A 17879-nucleotide genomic window follows, 5' to 3' on the forward strand; every position below is an offset into this window, starting at 1 on the left:
CAGTTCAGAGTAGTTTCAGTCAAATCAATTTCATGACATTGGGTAAGAGAGAAGAACCAAATAACTGGCCTTGATTCATTCAACAAACATATATTGAACCCACATTTTGTGGGTTCACACCAGGTACTGTGTGAGGTAGTGAAAATAAGGTAGTACATAGAACAGTCAGGGCCTCATTCCTCCTAGGGCTATAGTAAGAGAGCAGAAATTAAAATAATCACACAAATATATAAATACAAACTGTGATAAGAGCCATACAAGAAAAGTTCTGAGTACTATGAACAATTTTAACAAAGAGATCTGATTTAAATTAGTGGAGTTAGGGAAGGCTTTTGTAATGAAGTTCCTTTTAGGCTGAGGTATTAAGAATGACTAGGAGTTCACCAAGCAAAAACGGTAGGAAGAACATTTCCCCCAGCAAGAACACAATGTGCAAAATCCTGAGGTAGGAACAATCTTAGAGTGCTTCATAAAGATAATATTGCTGAAACAAGGTCAGCATGAGAAGAGACTATGCAAGATAAGGTTAGGGTCAGGTCATTTAGACTCTTGTGGGTCATAGTAAACAGGTTAGATTGCATTCCGATTGTAATTAGAAGTCCTAGAGTGGTATTAAGCATGGGAATGTTTGTAAAAGGCTGCTATGTGTAGAATAGACTATAGAGAGGCAAGAGTGGAAGTAGGGAGACCTATTAAGTAGCTCTTGTGTTAGTCCAGATGTGAGACGATGGTGGCTCTTACTAGATAAGTGTTGGCTGTGGGCATAGAGATTTGTAGGTAGATTTGAAATATATTTAGGAGGACAAGCCAATAGTACTTAGTGATTGATTGGATGTGCAGGTTAAGGAAGAAATGAGAGTGAACTGGGCACACATTTTATGCCAAGGATATGAAGAAGCTAAAGATAAACCTCTGGCTAATATCCATAGCAGGAAAGAACAATTAGTAATTCTGTGATTCAGGGATCTGATTACATTTAAGCAGTAAATTAGCACATTTTCTTTTAGGGGGAGTGTTCAAAGCATGCTTCAGGTGGAGTCCAACCTCCCTCATTTTATAGATGAAGGGATTAAGACTCACAATGGATTGTGCTACTTTGCAAATTAATCTTGTGCTGTGTATGAATGCTTCATCTTCCAAAATAGAACATAAACTTACAAACAGCATCACTTGTTTCATAGACATCTCCTCCTGATAGCACCTGATATACTACTGAGGATACAGCAAACACTCAATAAATGTTTCCCAAATTAAAATGATTTCAATTTCTTCTTCCTCAGCAGATAGAACACAATGGATATTCTGATTACAGATAATGCCAGCGAAGTGACAGAGTTCATCCTGGTGGGTTTGTCCAATCATCCAAAAGTCCAGGGTAGCAGTCTACCTGATTACATTGGTGGGTAACAGTCTCATCATTGTTGTGGTTAGAGTAGATAAGCAGCTTCACACCCCTATGTATTTTTTCTTAAGCAACTTGCCCTTCCTTGATATCTGCTACTCTAGCAATTCAGTGCCTTTTTTATTGTTCAATGGTTTAAGAGACTATCTCACCATTTCCTATACTAGCTGTTATGCTCAGATGACCATTGCTCTTTTTCTGGGGATGACAGAGTGCCTCATCCTTGATGTCATGGCTTATGATAGATTTATTGTAATATCCAATCCCCTGTGTCACACCATCATTATGAATGACCAGGTCTGCATACAGTTGGCTGTGGTGACCTGGGCTAGTGCCTTCCTTTTAGCAGTAATACCAATCACTGCAATTCTTGCCAGTTTTTGTGGACACAATATCATCAACCATTTTACCTGTGAGGCACAGGCCCTGTTGAAGCTCATCTGGTCAGACACCCTAGTCAGACTTATTCTGGGTCTGGTCATCGGTATATTGACACTGCCGCTGCACTTCACCTTCATCCTCATCTCCTATACTCGCATTGTGGTTGTTGTGCTGAGGATCCGCTCTGCAGAGGCCAGGCTCAAAACTTTCTCCACCTGTGGATCCCATCTGACTGTGGTCACCATATTTTATGGGACAGCCACCTGCATGTACCTGAAACCTCAGTCAAGGGAGTACCGGGACCAGGGCAAAGTCACCTCTACATTTTACAGTGCTGTAAGCCCTGTGTTGAACCCTCTCATTTATACCTTGAGGAACAAGGATGTGAAAGATGCCCTAAGAAAAATAATTGAGAAGAAACAGTCCTAAAAAGGGCATGAATAGCCCACAGAGGCTCATCTAACCAACAGCTTGACACTGACTTGTAAAAATAACAAGGTCCAAATACTAAACAATATTTTAGTAACGTAATTATTTTCAAATGTGTTTTTTTCTATTTCCAACAGGTGTGTGATAAAGAACTTACTCTCACTGAGAAAAACATTAAACATTTACAATGTCATCCATTTAGGTAATAAATTATACAGGACAATCTTGTGGGAGAGCTTATAAAACAAAATAATAATTAGCACATTTGAATCCTGAGTAGCTTGATTTTGTTTTAATAAATGAGAAACATTTCAATATTCTAGATTCTCTTTTATAGATGATAAAGAGCAAACTTGTAAAATGGACAATTCTTAACTCAATACTTTTTGTATGAGGTATATTATGATCCAGGCTTAGAAATGATAGATGTGAGTGGGTAGAGAGAGAAAAATTACTCAACTGCTATATAAGACTTCCACATAGAAAGTCCTCTGCTGAAGCAACGAGTCCTTCAAGACTGTGTACATACTGAGGGCCAGAATTGATGACTCTACGGAACATACAATTGCATGTCTTGATCAGTAGATAGGGCCACATTTTCTCTGCCAATGTACCCTACTTCTGGATAATTGCATGCCACTTCCAAAGTTGTTGACCTCACATAGAGCAAATTTAACTCAGGAGGAACTCCTTAAAAGAAAACAAGCATGTACTGTATCTTTTGATCATAAGAATTATAATGTTCATTTTTTTAAAAACACATTGGGGGAGAAGAAATGAAATACCACCTATAATCCCAGCACTCAATGAGGCTTGCATAGGTGTTAGAATCTGGAAGACATGTATTTAAGTCTGGTACTCACGGTTGTGTGGTGTTTAGTTAGTTAGTTTCCATCTTTCAGCTTCAATTTTCTCATCTGTAAAATGTGGATTATAAGAGTGCCTACCTCACAAACTCGTTTTGAGAATTAAATAGGATAATACACGTTAGCTTCTACCACAATGACTGGCACATGGTGGACACAGAATACCCATCAGTCAAAAAAGAAGAAAACTGTCAATAACTCTCTAACACAAAGCCATTTTTGAGTGTTTGCTTATGCCTATATAAATAATGACTATATCATTTTTAAAATAATCCGTGCAAATAGGATAGACTAAAAAATATGTTCCCACTGTGTTCTTAATTTGAATTTATCTTATTAGAAAGGAGATTGAATATGTTTATCATGTTCATTGGTCATTTGTGTTTCAATAGTTAGGGTCTTTGTTGTTGGTTCAAACTGGCAACGAACCAGTCCAATTTTGGAAACAAAATGCTACACTCAGTAACATATGACTTATAAAAAGCCACAAAATTTGTTTCAACATTGATTGACTCCATCAGTTTTCAGATACATCCTGACAGGCAGATCCCCAGTTTGAGCCATTTTATTTCACTCTGGTAAGCACTCCTGCAATTAATGCCTAATCAGTCAACAACAGAAGCTGTTGTAAATGAAAATGAAAATAATAAAACTGTGTGAATCCCAATAGAGAACTCTTTAGAAAGAGAATCTATGGTGTTATGCAAATTTCATTGTAACATTACCATTTTAACCTTGAACAAATTCTTGTGTAAGTTTTATTCCTGGTGTTTCTAAAACTTCTCGCTTAAACTAAAGCACCCCTAAATCTAAAGGGAAGGTACTAATAACTAACTAACAAGACACAGTAAGCAGATAAAGTCAAACACTAGAGGCAGGAAACAAACGTGATTCCTCAAAAGAAAGGAAAAATGGAGTAAAACTGCAAACCTAATACTTATTGGAATTTGATCATTTTCATTAGGGACTAAGAAGAGGTAGAATAGAACAAGCAATGAGATGTGCCTTTTGCTGACAGAAAGAAATTTATTGGGGAGAGGCAGGGACTTTTTTAGCTACAAGAGAAAATTAGACAGGTAAACTAATGTCTTCCCTTTTGATTACCTCAGGAAGAAGTTAGACAGGGTTCTCTCTAAAGAGAGAAATATGTTACATCCAGAAGTAGAGAACAAGCTGCAGGAAGACTTCTGACATGAAGTCAAGACTCTGGATGAAAAAAAAAGACTCTGGATGAATAGAAAGTGTAAGAGATTATAAGAACAATTAATCAGCTAGAGATATGTGTGTACGGTGCCTTTATGTTAAATGTTTATTGTGAGAGCTGTTTTCTTAAAACCTTCCTTGTATTACTAAGTAAACAGGTTAGAATTATAATAAACAGGCAATACTTTGGAACTACCTATGCCTTGGGAAACTTGTTTAAATTTCTTATCTCTGCCAAACAGCACTTTTGGCTTGCAGCTGATAATGGGCAACTCTGCCTCCCTGCACACCATCTCCTCAATAAGGTGTGCCAAAATCACAAGGCGACATCTTAAAAGGTTGAACTGACCCCTTAAAAATCAACAGCACTGAGAAGAGAGCTTCGTGCTGTGTACTGGCAGCAGCAAAGTGAAGAAAATGCACTTGAGAGCCATAGTAACAACTTTTCCTGTGTTTAAAAGAAAGAATTTAAAATTTGAAGAAGGCTAAGAATATATCATTGGCTTTTGAGTATGTCAACAACACCAGTACAAAGTAATAAGAAAATAAAATTATCTGCAGAATGACCCTTGAGTTTCTATAGCTCATGAAAGCAGAACTGCGAAGTCTACCATTTTCATCATATGGAAAGGAGCACACAGAAAAGTGTTCATTTATTCCTGCAATAAATGAAGTTTTGTTGAATATGATGTAAATAATATAATATGATATAAAGGAAAGCATACAATATGTACCTTTTTAGCATAATGTTTTCAAGGTTCATCTATGTTGAGTAACATTTTATGGCTGAATGATATTCCATTGTATTGGATATATCACATTTTGTTTATCTATTCATCAGGTGCTTGTCCCTATGTTTTCAGAAATAATAATCTTCAGGATGTGAATACATATGTCTGCAAAACTAGAGAAATAGGGGAATCCACACCATAGCAATATATAGTTTCCAATTTCTCCACATGCTAGCTAAGTCTTGTTAGTGTACAATTAGATTTTTATAGCCATCTTAGTGGGCTAAAACTAGTATCTCACTGTGATTTTTATTTGCATTTTCTTAATAACTAATGATGTGCATCTTTTCATGTGCTTGTTTTGTGAATCTTCCAACTTTGTTAGTTTTCAAAATTGATTTCGCTACTGTGGGCCCCTTGCATTTCCATATGAATTTTAGGGTTGATGGGCCAATTTCTACCAAATTCCAGCTGGGATTTAGATAGAGATTGGGTTGAACCTATAGATCAATTGGGGGAGTATTGCCCTCTTCCTATTTTCCAATATTAAGTCTTCCTAGTCATGAAAATAGGAAATTTTCCCATTTAGTTAGGTCGTCTTTACTTTCTTTCAACAGTTTTTTGTCGTTTTCATTGGACAAGTCTTGCACTTCTTTTGTTAAATTTATTCCTAAGTATTTTATCCTTTTTTATGTTATGGTAATTGGAATTACTTTCTTAATTTCATTTTTGATCATTCATTGCTAGTTTATAGAAATACCATTGATTCAGTATATTTTTGTTGAAAGAGCTTATTAGTTCTAATAATTTTTTCTGTGGGTTCCTTAGGATTTCCTATATACAAGATAATGACACTTGTGAATAGAGCTAACAGTACTTCTTTTCCAATATGGATGATTTTTTATTTTTATTTATATTTATTTATTTTTGCCTAATTGTCCTGGCAAAAAATGCAGAACAATGTGGAATAGAAGTGGCAAAAGTAGAAATCCTGGTCTTCTTCCAGGATCTTAGGGGGAAAACTTGCAGTCTTTCACCATTAATTACAATGTCAGTTGTACGGTTTTCATCTATGGCCTTTATCAGGTTGAGTAACATTCCTTCTGTTCCTAGTTGCCCAATGCTTTTAATTTAATTTTTATTTTTTTGGCTGAGTTGGGTCATCATTGCTGCATGCTTGCTTTCTCTAGTTGCAACGAGTGGGGGCTACTCTTCGTTATGGTGCACGGGGTTCTCATTGTGGTGGCTTCTCTTGTTGTGGAGCACGGGCTCTAGGCTCGTGGGCTTCAGTAGTTGTGGCTCGTTGGCTCTAGAGTGCAGGCTCAGTAGTTGTGACACACAGGCTTAGCTGCTCTGCGGCATATGGGATCTTCCTGGACCAGGGCACGAACCTGTGTCACCTGCACTGGCAGGCATATTCCCAACCACTGTGCCACCAGGGAAGTCCCCTCAAAGCTTTTTTATTATGAAAAGGTATTAGATTTTGTAAAATTATTTAACTGTATCTGTTTAGATGATGATGTGGCTTTTGTCCTTTAATGAATTAATATAGTGTATTGCATTGATATGTTAAGTCAACCTTGCATTTCTGGGATAAATGTCACTTAGTTATGGCAAATAATTCTTTTTATATGATGCTGGATTTGCTTTGCTAGTGTTTAGTTAAGGATTTGGGATCTATATTCAAAAGGGATACTAGTTTGTAGTTTTCTTGTGATGTGTGTCTGGTTTTGGTATAAGGATAATATCAGCCCTATTGAATAACTTGGGAAGTTTTCCCTTCTCTTCTATTTTTGGAAGAGTTTGTGAAGGACTGGTGTCAATTATTCTTCAAATGCTTGGAAGAATTCTCCAGTGAATCTATACTGGTTAGAACTTTTCCTTGCGGAAAGATGTTTGATTATTAATTCAATCACTTTACTTATAATAGGCCTATTTAGATCGTCTATTCCTTCTTGAGGCATTTTGTATTTTTTGGAATTTGTTCATTGAATTTGGCTTATCAAACTTATTGGCATACAATGATTAACAGTATTCCCTTATAATTATTCTCATGTCTCTAAGTTTGGTAGTGATGTCCCAAATTTCATTTTTGATTTTATAAATTTGAGTTTTCTTTCTCTTTTTCTTGGTCAATCAAGCTAAAAGTTTATCATTTTTTTAATCTCTCCAAAGAATAAATGTTTAGTTTTGATGTATTTCTATATGATTTTTCTCTTCTCTATTTATTTCCATTCTAATCTTTATTATTTGTTTCTCAATGCTTGTTTTGAGTTTAGTTTTATCTTCACTTTCTAGTTTCTTTACATAAAAGCTTAGGTTATTGAAATATTTCTCTATAGCTAAAACTTTCTAAGCACTGATTTAACTGTACCTCATGAATTTCGGTATTTTATGTGTTTTCACTCATTTCAAAGAACTTCCTAACTTACCTTTTCATTTCTTTTATGACCTATTGATTACTTAGAGTATTTGTTTAATTTTCATATATTTGGGAATTACTCTAATTCTTGTTTTTAATTTCTAATTTTATTCCATTGTGGTCATAAACATACTTGTATGGTTTAAATTATTTTCCATTTATTGAGAATTATTGCATTTCTTAGTTTTTGATCTATCCTGGAAATGTTTTATGTGCACTTGAGAGGAATGTTAATTCTGTTGATGTCGAGTGGAGTCAACAGAATTGGATAGATCCAGTTGGTTTACAGTGTTGTTAAAGCCTTTTATTTTCTTGTCTTCTGTTTAGTTATTCTATCAATGATTGAAAATGGGGTATGGAAGTCTCTAACTATTATTGTTGAATTGTCTATTTCTCACTTAAATTCTGTCATATTTTACTTTATGTACATTGTGACTCAGTTGTTAGATGCATATGTTGTTAGATGCATATAGCATATAACTATTGTGTCTCCTTGATGGATTGACACTTTAATCATTACAAAATGTTCTCCTTTGTCTGTAGTAACAATGTTTGTCTTAAGGTCTATTATGTCTAATATTAGTTTAGCTCCACCAGCTCTATTTTTGGTGCTGCTTGCATGTTTTCTAAACTTTTATTTTCAATACATTTGTGTCTTTGAATCTAAAGTGAGTTTCTTGTAGATAGTATACAGTTGGATCATGTTTTGATATTTTCTAAATCCCATTGGCCAGTTTCTACCTTTTGGTTGGAGAGTTTAGTCCATTTACATTTAATGTAATTATTGATATGGTAGGATTTAGACCTGCCATTTTGCTTTTACTTTTCCATATGTCTTATATCTCATTTGTTACTCTATTCCTCCATTATTATTTTCTTTTGTGTTAATATACATTTTCTAGTATTTCATTTTAATTCAATTGTTTCTTTTAATATATATTTTTAGTTATGTACTTAATGGTTGCTTTTGGAATTATAATTAACATCTTAATATATAGCAATCTAGTTTGGATAAATAACACTTGAATTTCAACAGTATACATAAACTTTGTTCTTATATAACTCAGTTCCTTCCCCCCTTATTTGTAATATTGTCATACAAATTATATCTTTATACCTTAGAAGCCAATAAACATAATTTTATAATTATTTCTAAATCTTTGAAAGAGTTTGGGTAGTGGAGAGTCCTGATCTGACTTACATTTTTAAAGAGTAACTCTGACTGTTAAATGAAAAACATGACTTTAATGGGGGCAAGGACAGAAGCTTTGAGACTATGTAGAAGGATATTGCAATAACCCAGGTAAAAGATGATGTTGGCTCAGAACAAGGTGGTAATCAAAGTAGTGAGAAGTGATAGGATTTTGGAAATATTTGAAGGAAGGGTCATCAGAATTCAAAGATGGTGGATCAGGGGTGTGAAGGAAAGAGTTAAGGATGACATAAATGATTATGCTCTAAACAACTAGATATGGGGGATAATAGAGATGGAGGTTATCAGGAAATATTTTGGAGATGGAAAGTGCAAGGAGAGAGCAAGATTTCAGTTTTACACATGTTAATTTTGAGATGTATATTAAGCAAAACAGAGACAATATCACTAAACAGTTAAACATATGAATCTGGAGTTCAGAGGAGAGAGGTAAACTAGAAATATAAATATGGAAATTTTCAAAATACAGAGTATATTTAGAGCCATGGTATGAATGAGATTGTCAAGAGAAAGTAGCAGGAGAAGACAAAAATCCAAGAACTCTGACCTGAGGAACTCCAACATTCAGAGGTCATGGAGAAAAAGAACCTGCAAAAGATATAGACGTAGAGAGGCCAGTGAGTTGTAAAGCAAATTACAGGGGTGTATTGTCCCAGAAAACAAAAAAACAAAGGTTCTCAAGAGGGAGAGAATGACCAACTCTTTCAAATGCTGCAGATAGACCAAGATGAGAACAGATAATGAACCAGAAAACTGGCATTTTCTATGAAGTGAAATCAAGATAGATATCACTTTCCATTTAATAAACTGGTTACTGAGAGGAGAAGTGATTGTTCCCATGGTTACACAAACCCCTCCCCAGAAATTGATATATATTATAGAAAGAACAACAGATAACTGTATGACATATTCAGTTTCACTTGTAAATGTATCAGCACAATTCAGCCTGTGATATGTCATGCAAATTTTTTTTTCTCTTTTGAACATTTTTTAAAAGAGAACAAATTTGGAGTCTGGTAATGGCAGAGTGGCTTGTTTTGGACCAACTGTCTCACAGATTAAAAAAAAATCTGGAGAGACTATTAGACATGAACTATTTGGAAGCATAATCTGCAGAGTATTCAAACTGTCAAAAGAACACAATCACACTAGGTGCAATCCATATTTATATGGCTTTTACTCTGAAGACATCACCCAGGAAATTTGGTGTGAGGTAGCTAAAGCACAAGCAGAAATCTCAAATCATATTGGCTTGGGGTACCAGAGGATGGATTTGGGGCTTTCCAGAGCGGCTAAAATTTGAATTAAGAAGTCCCAAAAAGAGGAGCATCACACAAAGGTGAGCCCCAATTTTTACGTACTAACTCCCATTAAATACATAGATGACCTTTGAATTGCACATGTACAGAAAAAAAATAAGAAAACAAAAAGCAACAGAAATATGGCAGAAAATTGGAACAGAGATTTTAGCCATTGCTCACCATAAGGGCAACAGAGTTTGGAGGCGGAATTCAATAAAGTTACAGGATCTTCATAAATATCTTAGGCTTTCTATAGAAACTTCCAAAAGAGTATGCCTCAGGAATAAAGACTATGTCCAAGGATTTAACCTAAGACTAAGGGTAAAACTGAATCAGACTCACTAACAAAGTATTAAGTGAAGGCTCTAAAAGTTCAAGATGATCTGGCTATAATTTAACTGTCAGCTAGAAAATAAATCAAAATATCTTTAGGAAGAAGATAAGAGAATCAAAAATCTCTTAAAATATCATCAGTGTTATCCATTATACAATCAAATATTACTAAAAGTGTGAATAAAGAGAAAAATGTAACACAAAGTTGTAAGAAATAAGTAAATAGGAATAGATACTCAGATGTTGAATAAGCAAAGAAGGATTATTAAAAGCTGTCAAAATTTGTTCAAAGACTTAAAAGAAAAGGTGGTCAAGATAACTGGGCAAATTGGCATCCCAAGGCAAAAACTAAAACGATGAAAAAGAATCAAATGGAAATTCTAGGACTGAAAAGTATACTCTTTGAAATGAAAAATCAATGGCTTGGAGCTGGTAAAAAAAATGGTTAACAAAGTTGGAGACAGAGTGATACAAATTATCCCATCTGGGAAAAAAGTAAAGATAAAGAAAATTTTTAGAACATTATCAACCATGTTGACTGAACACATTTATAAAACACTGCATGCAATAATTTCAGAAAAAACATACTTTGAGGTATACACAGAATTTTAAGATAGATCAGTGCTGGACCATAAAATGTCTTAATAAATTTCACATATTTAAATCTAACAGGATTTCTTTTTTGGCCATAATGAAAATTAGTTAGAAATCAACAATAATAGAATATCTGAGAAACTCCCACATTTTTGGAATTTAAACAGCACATGACTGAGTAACCCATGGATTAAGGGAAAAATCACAGAAAAATTATAGAATACTTCAAACTAAGTGAACATGAAGACAGAACATAAAAATTCATGAGATGGAGCAAAAGTAGTGCTTTGGGGGACATTTATAACTTCAAATGTTTATATTATAAAGAAGAAAGATATAAAACCAATTATCTATAATTTACTGTAAGAAGTTAGCCAGATAGACTTAATTGATATTTATGGGATATTCCATCCATAAGCAGAAGAATACACTTTCTTCTCAAGTGAACATGGAACATTCTCCAGGATAGATCACATCTTGGGCCACAAATCAAGCCTTGGAAAATTTAAGAAAACTGAAATCATATCAACCATCTTTTCCAACCACAACACTATGAGATTAGAAATCAAATACAGGGGAAAAAAAACCTAAAAAAACACAAACACACGGAGGATAAACAATATGTTACTAAATAACCAATGGATCACTGAAGAAATCAAAGGGGAAATCAAAAAATACCTAGAAACAAATGACAACAAAACCATGAAGATCCAAAGCCCATGGGACAAAGCAAAAGAAGTTCTAAGAGGATAGTTTAGAGCAATACAATCTTACCTCATGAAACAACAAAAATCTCAAACTACCTAACCTTACACCTAAAGCAACTAGAGGAAGAAAAACAAAAAAAATCCAAAGTTAGTAGAAGGAAAGAAATCATAAAAATCAGATCAGAAATAGAAACAAAGAAAACAATAGCAAAGATCAATGAAACTGAAAGCTTGTTCTTTGAGAAGATAAACAAAATACATAAAACTTTAGCCACACTCATCAAGAAAAAAAGGGAGAAGACTCAAGTCCATAAAATTAGAAATGAAAAAGGAGAAGTTACAACAGACACCAGAGAAATACAAAGGATCAGAGGAGAATACTACAAGCAATTATATGCCAATAAAATGGACAACCTAGACTAAATGGACAAATTCTTAGAAACCTAAACCTTCCAACACTGAACAAGGAAGAAACAGAAAATATGAACAGACAAATCACAAGTAATGAAATTGAAACCGTGATTAAAACTCTTCCAACAAACAAAAGTCCAGGACCAGATGGCTTCACAGGCTATTTCTATCAAATATTTAGAGAAGAGCTAACACCCATCCTTCTCAAACTCTTGAAAAAATTGCAGAGGGTGGAGCACTCCCAAATTCATTCCATAAGGCCACCATCACCCTGATACCAAAACCAGAAAAAAATCACAAAAAAAGAAAATTACAGGGCTTCCCTGGTGGCAAAGTGGTTGACAGTCTGCCTGCTATTGCAGGGGACACAGGTTTGTGCCCCGGTCTGGAAAGATCCTACATGCCGCGGAGCGGCTGGGCCCGTGAACCATGGCAGCTAAGCCTGTGAGTCCGGAGCCTGTGCTCCACAACAAGAGAGGCCACAACAGTGAGAGGCCCACGTAACACACACACACACAAAAGAAAATTACAGGCCAATATCACATGAACATAGACGCAAAAATCCTCAACAAAATACTAGCAAACAGAATCCAACAACACATTAAAAGGATCATACATCATGATCAAGTGGGATTTATCCCAGGGATGCAAGGATTCTTCAATATACTCAAATCAATGTGATACACCATATTGACAAATGCATGAATAAAAGAGCATGATCATCTCAAGAGATGCAGGAAAACCTTTTGACAAAATTCAACACTGATTTATGATAAAAATTGTCCAGAAAGTGGGCACAGAGGGAACCTATCTCAAGACAATAAAAGCCATATACGACAAACCTACAGCAAACATCATCCTCAATGGTGAAAAACTGAAAGCATTTCCTCTAAGATCAGGAACAAGACAAGGATGTCCATTCTCACCACTTTTATTCAACATAGTTTTGGAAGTCCTTGCCATGGCAATCAGAGAAGAAAAAGAAATAAAAGGAATCCAAATTGGAAAAGAAGTAAACCTGTCACTTTTTGCAGATGACATGATACTATACACAGAAAATCCTAAAGATGCTACCATAAACCTACTAGAGCTAATCAATGAATTTGGTAAAGTAGCAGGATACAAAATTAATGCACAAAAATCTCTTGCGTTCCTATACACTAATGATGAAAAATCTGAAAGAGAAATTAAGGAAACACTCCCATTTACCACTGTAAATAAAAGAATGAAATACCTAGGAATAAACCTACGTAAGGAGACATAAGACCTGTATGCAGAAAACTAAAAGACACTAATGAAAGAAATTAAAGATGATATAAACAAATGGAGAGATATACCATGTGCTTGGATTGGAAGAATCAACATTGTGAAAATTACTCTACTACCCAAAGCAATCTACAGATTCAATACAATCCCTATCAAACTACCAATGGCATTCTTCACAGAATTAGAATAAAAAATTTTACAATTCATATGGAAACACAGAAGACTCCGAATAGCCAAAACAATCTTGAGAAAGAAAAATGGAGCTGGAGGAATCAGGCTCCTGGACTTCAGACTATACTATGAAGCTATAAAAATCAAGGCAGTATGGTACTGGCACAAAAGCAGAAATACAGATCGATAGGATAGAAAGCCCAGAGATAAACACATGCATATACGGTCACCTTATTTCTGAAAAAGGAGACAAGAATATACAATGGAGAACAGATACCCTCTTCAATAAGTGCTGCTGGTAAAACTGGACAGCAACATGTAAAAGATTGAAATTAGAACACTCCGTAACACCACATACAAAAATAAACTCAAAATGGATTAAAGACCTAAATGTAAGGCTAGACACTATAAAACTCTTAGAGGAAAACATAGGCAGAACACTCTATGACATGAATCACAGCAAGATCATTTTTGATCAACCTCTTAGAGAAGTGGATATAAAAACAAACATAAATAAATGGGACCTAATGAAACTTAAGAGCTTTTACACAGCAAAGGAAACCATAAACAAGACAAAAAGACAACACTCACAATGGGAGAAAACATTTGGAAACGAAGCAACTGACAAAGGATTGATCTCCAAAATTTATAATCAGCTCATGCAGTTCAATATCAAAAAAAACAAAAAATCCAATCCAAAAATGGGCAGAAGACCTAAATAGACATTTCTCCAAAGAAGATATACAGATTGCCAACAAACACATGAAAGGATGCTCAACATCACTAATCATTAGAGAAATGCAAATCAAGACTACAGTTTTTTTGTTTTATTTTGGTTTTTGGTGGGGCTAATGGTGGACTCTGGGAGGGCTCACGCCAAGGAGTAGTTCCCAGAACTTCTGCTGCCAGTGTCCTTTTCCTCACGGTGACCACAGCCACACCCTGCCTCTGCAGGAGACCCTCCAACACTAGCAAGGGGAAGAGAGTAAGAAGCCTTCAAAGAAACATTGCCCATGACCTGAGAAGGAAACAAAATGTGCAAGGAGAAGCCATTCTGCTAGTCTTAAGGTCATTCTCATCAAGAGTTGCTGTAGAGGCCTTCCAGGAAGATGGCGGAAGAGTAAGACGCAGAGATCACCTTCCTCTCCACAGACACATCAGAAATACATCTACACGTGGAACAACTCCTACAGAACATCTACTGAACGCTGGCAGAAGACCTCAGACCTCCCAAAAGGCAAGAAACTCCCCACGTACCTGGGTAGGGGAAAAGAAAAAAGAATAAATAGAGACAAAAGAATAGGGACGGGACCTGCACCAGTGGGAGGGAGCTGTGAAGGAACAAACGTTTCCACACACTAGAAACCCCCTCACAGGTGCAGATTGCGGGTGGCGGAGGTTGGAAGCTTCGGGGCCGCGGAGGAGAGCGCAGCCACAGGGGTGCGGAGGGCAAAGCGGAGAGACTCCCGCACAGAGGTTCGGTGCCGACCAGCACTAACCAGCCAAAGAAGCTTGTCTGCTCATCCAGCGGGGAGAGCGGGCCTGGGAGCTGAGGCTCGGGCTTCGGTCAGAGCGCAGGGAGAGGACTGGCGGCGTGAACACAGCCTGAAGGGGTTAGTGCGCCACGGCTAGCCGGGAGGGAGGCCGGGAAAAAGTCTGGAGCTGCCGAAGAGGTAAGAGACTTCTTCTTCCCTCTTTGTTTCCTGGTGCGCGAGGAGAGGGGATTAAGAGTGCTGCTTAAAGGAGCTCCAGAGACGGGCATGAGCCGCAGCTAACAGCGCGGACCACAGAGACAGGCAAGAGACGCTAAGACTGCTGCTGCCGCCACCAAGAAGCCTGTGTGAAAGCACAGGTCACCATCCACATGTTCCCTCCCGGGAGCCTGTGCAACCCGCCACTGCCAGGGTCCCGGGATCCAGGACAATTTCCCCAGAAGAATGCACAGCGTACCTCAGGCTGCTACAACGTCACGCCGGCCTCTGCCGCTGCAGGCTGGCCCCGCACTCCGTCCCCCTCGCTCCCCCCGGCCTCAGTGAGCCAGAGCCCCCAAATCAGCGACTCCTTTAACCCTGTTCTGTCTGAGCGAAGAACAGACGCCCTCCGGCAACCTACACGCAGAGGCGGGGCCAAATCCAAAGCTAAGCCCAAGGAGCTGTGCGAACAAAGAAGCAAAAGGGAAATCGCTCCCTGCAGCGTCAGGAGCAGCGGATTAAATCTCCACAATCAACTTGATGCACCCTGCACCTGTGGAATACCTGAATAGACAACGAATCATCCCAAATTGAGGAGGTGGACTTTGAGAGCAAGATTTAATATTTTTTCCCCTTTTCCTCTTTTTCTGAGTGTGTATGTGTATGCTTCTGTGTGAAATTTTCTCTGTATAGCTTTGCTTTCACCATTTGTCGTAGGGTTCTATCCATCCATTTTTTTGTTTTCGTTTTTGTATTTTTATACTCTTTAAAAAAACTTTTTTCTTTATAATTATCTTTTTATTTTAACAACTTTATTTTATTTTACCTTACTATATTTTCTTTTATCCTCTTTCTTTCTTTCTATTTTTCTTCCTTTCATTCTGAGCCATGTGGATGAAAGGCTCTTGGTGCTGCAGCCAGCACTCAGTGCTATACCTCTGAGGTGGGAGAGCCAACTTCAGGACACTGGTCCACAAGAGACCTCCCAGCTCCACATAATATCAAACGGCAATAATCTCCCAGAGATCTCCATCTCAACACCAACACGCAGCTTCACTCAACGACCAGCAAGCTACAGTGCTGGACACCCTATGCCAAACAACTAGCAAGACAGGAACACAAACACAACCATTACCAGAGAGGCTGCCTAAAATCATAATAAGGCCACAGACACCCCAAAACACACCACCAGACATAGCCCTGCCCACCAGAAAGAAAAGATCCAGGCTCATCCACCAGAACACAGGCACTAGTCCCCTCCACCAGGAAGCCTACACAACCCACTAAACCAACTTTAGCCACTGGGGACAGACACCAAACAACGTGATCTACGAACCTGCAGCCTGCAAAAAGGAGACCCTAAACACAGTAAGATAAGCAAAATGAGAAGACAGAAAAACACACAGCAGATGAAGGAGCAAGATAAAAACCCACCAGACCTAACACATGAAGAGGAAATAGGCAGTCACCCTGAAAAACAATTCAGAATAATGATAGTAAAGATGATCCAAAATCTTAGAAATAGAATAGACAAAATGCAAGAAACATTTAACAAGGACCGAGAAGAACTAAAGATGAAACAAACAACGATGAACATCACAATAAATGAAATTACAAATAGTCTAGAAGGGATAAATAACAGAATAACTGAGGCAGAAAAACGGATAAGTGACCGGGAAGATGAAATAGTGGAAATAAATACTGCAGAGCAGAATAAAGAAAAACGAATGAAAAGAACTGAGGACAGTCTCAGAGACCTCTGGAACAACATTAAACACACCAACATTCGAATTATAGGGGATCCAGAAGAAGAAGAGAAAAAGAAAGGGACTGAGAAAATATTTGAGGAGATTATACATGAAACTTCCCTAATATGGGAAAGGAAATAGCTAATCAACTCCAGGAAGCACAGAGACTCCCATACAGGATAATCCAAGGAGAAACACGCCAAGACACATATTAATCAAACTGTCAAATATTAAATACAAAGAAAATATATTAAAATCAGCAAGGGAAAAACAACAAATTACACACAAGGGAATCCCATGAGATTAACAGCTGATTTTTCAGCAGAAACTCTGCAAGCCAGAAGGGACTGGCAGGACATATTTAAAGTGATGAAGGAGAAAAACCTACAACCAAGATTACTCTACAAAGCAAGGATCTCATTCAGATTTGACGGAAAAATTAAAACCTTTAGAGACAAGCAAAAGCTGAGAGTTCAGCACCACCAAACCAGCTTTACAACAAATGCTAAAGGATCTTCTCTAGGCAAGAAACAAAGAGAAGGAAAAGACCTATAATAACAACACCAAAACAATTAAGAAAATGGGAATATGAACATACACATCGATAATTACCTTAAATGTAAATGGATTAAATGCTCCCACCAAAAGACACAGACTGGCTGAATGGATACAAAAACAAGACCCATATACATGCTGTCTACAAGAGACCTAGAGACACATACAGACTGAAAGTGAGGGGACGGAAAAAGATATTCCATGCAAATGGAAACCAAAAGAAAGCTGGAGTAGCAATTCTCATATCAGACAAAATAGACTTTAACATAAAGACTATTACAATAGAAAAAGAAGGACACTACATAATGACCAAGGGATTGATCCAAGAAGAAGATATAACAATTGTAAGTATTTATGAACCCAACATAGGAGCACCTCAATAAATAAGGAAAATACTAACAGCCATAAAACAGGAAATCAACAGTAACACATTCACAGTGGGGGACTTTAACACC

General features: G+C 37.0%; 1 protein-coding gene across 1 annotated transcript; it reads left to right on the plus strand.

The window, feature by feature from the left end:
• Positions 1-1293: 1293 nt before the first annotated feature.
• Positions 1294-2212, plus strand: LOC115847080 (olfactory receptor 13H1-like). Its single transcript, XM_030846552.1, is given in 2 exon segments — positions 1294-1373; positions 1375-2212. Coding segments are annotated over 2 exon segments (918 nt in total).
• Positions 2213-17879: the final 15667 nt, after the last annotated feature.

Source organism: Globicephala melas, chromosome X (genome assembly GCF_963455315.2).
Source record: "Globicephala melas chromosome X, mGloMel1.2, whole genome shotgun sequence".
Lineage (NCBI taxonomy): Eukaryota > Metazoa > Chordata > Mammalia > Artiodactyla > Delphinidae > Globicephala > Globicephala melas.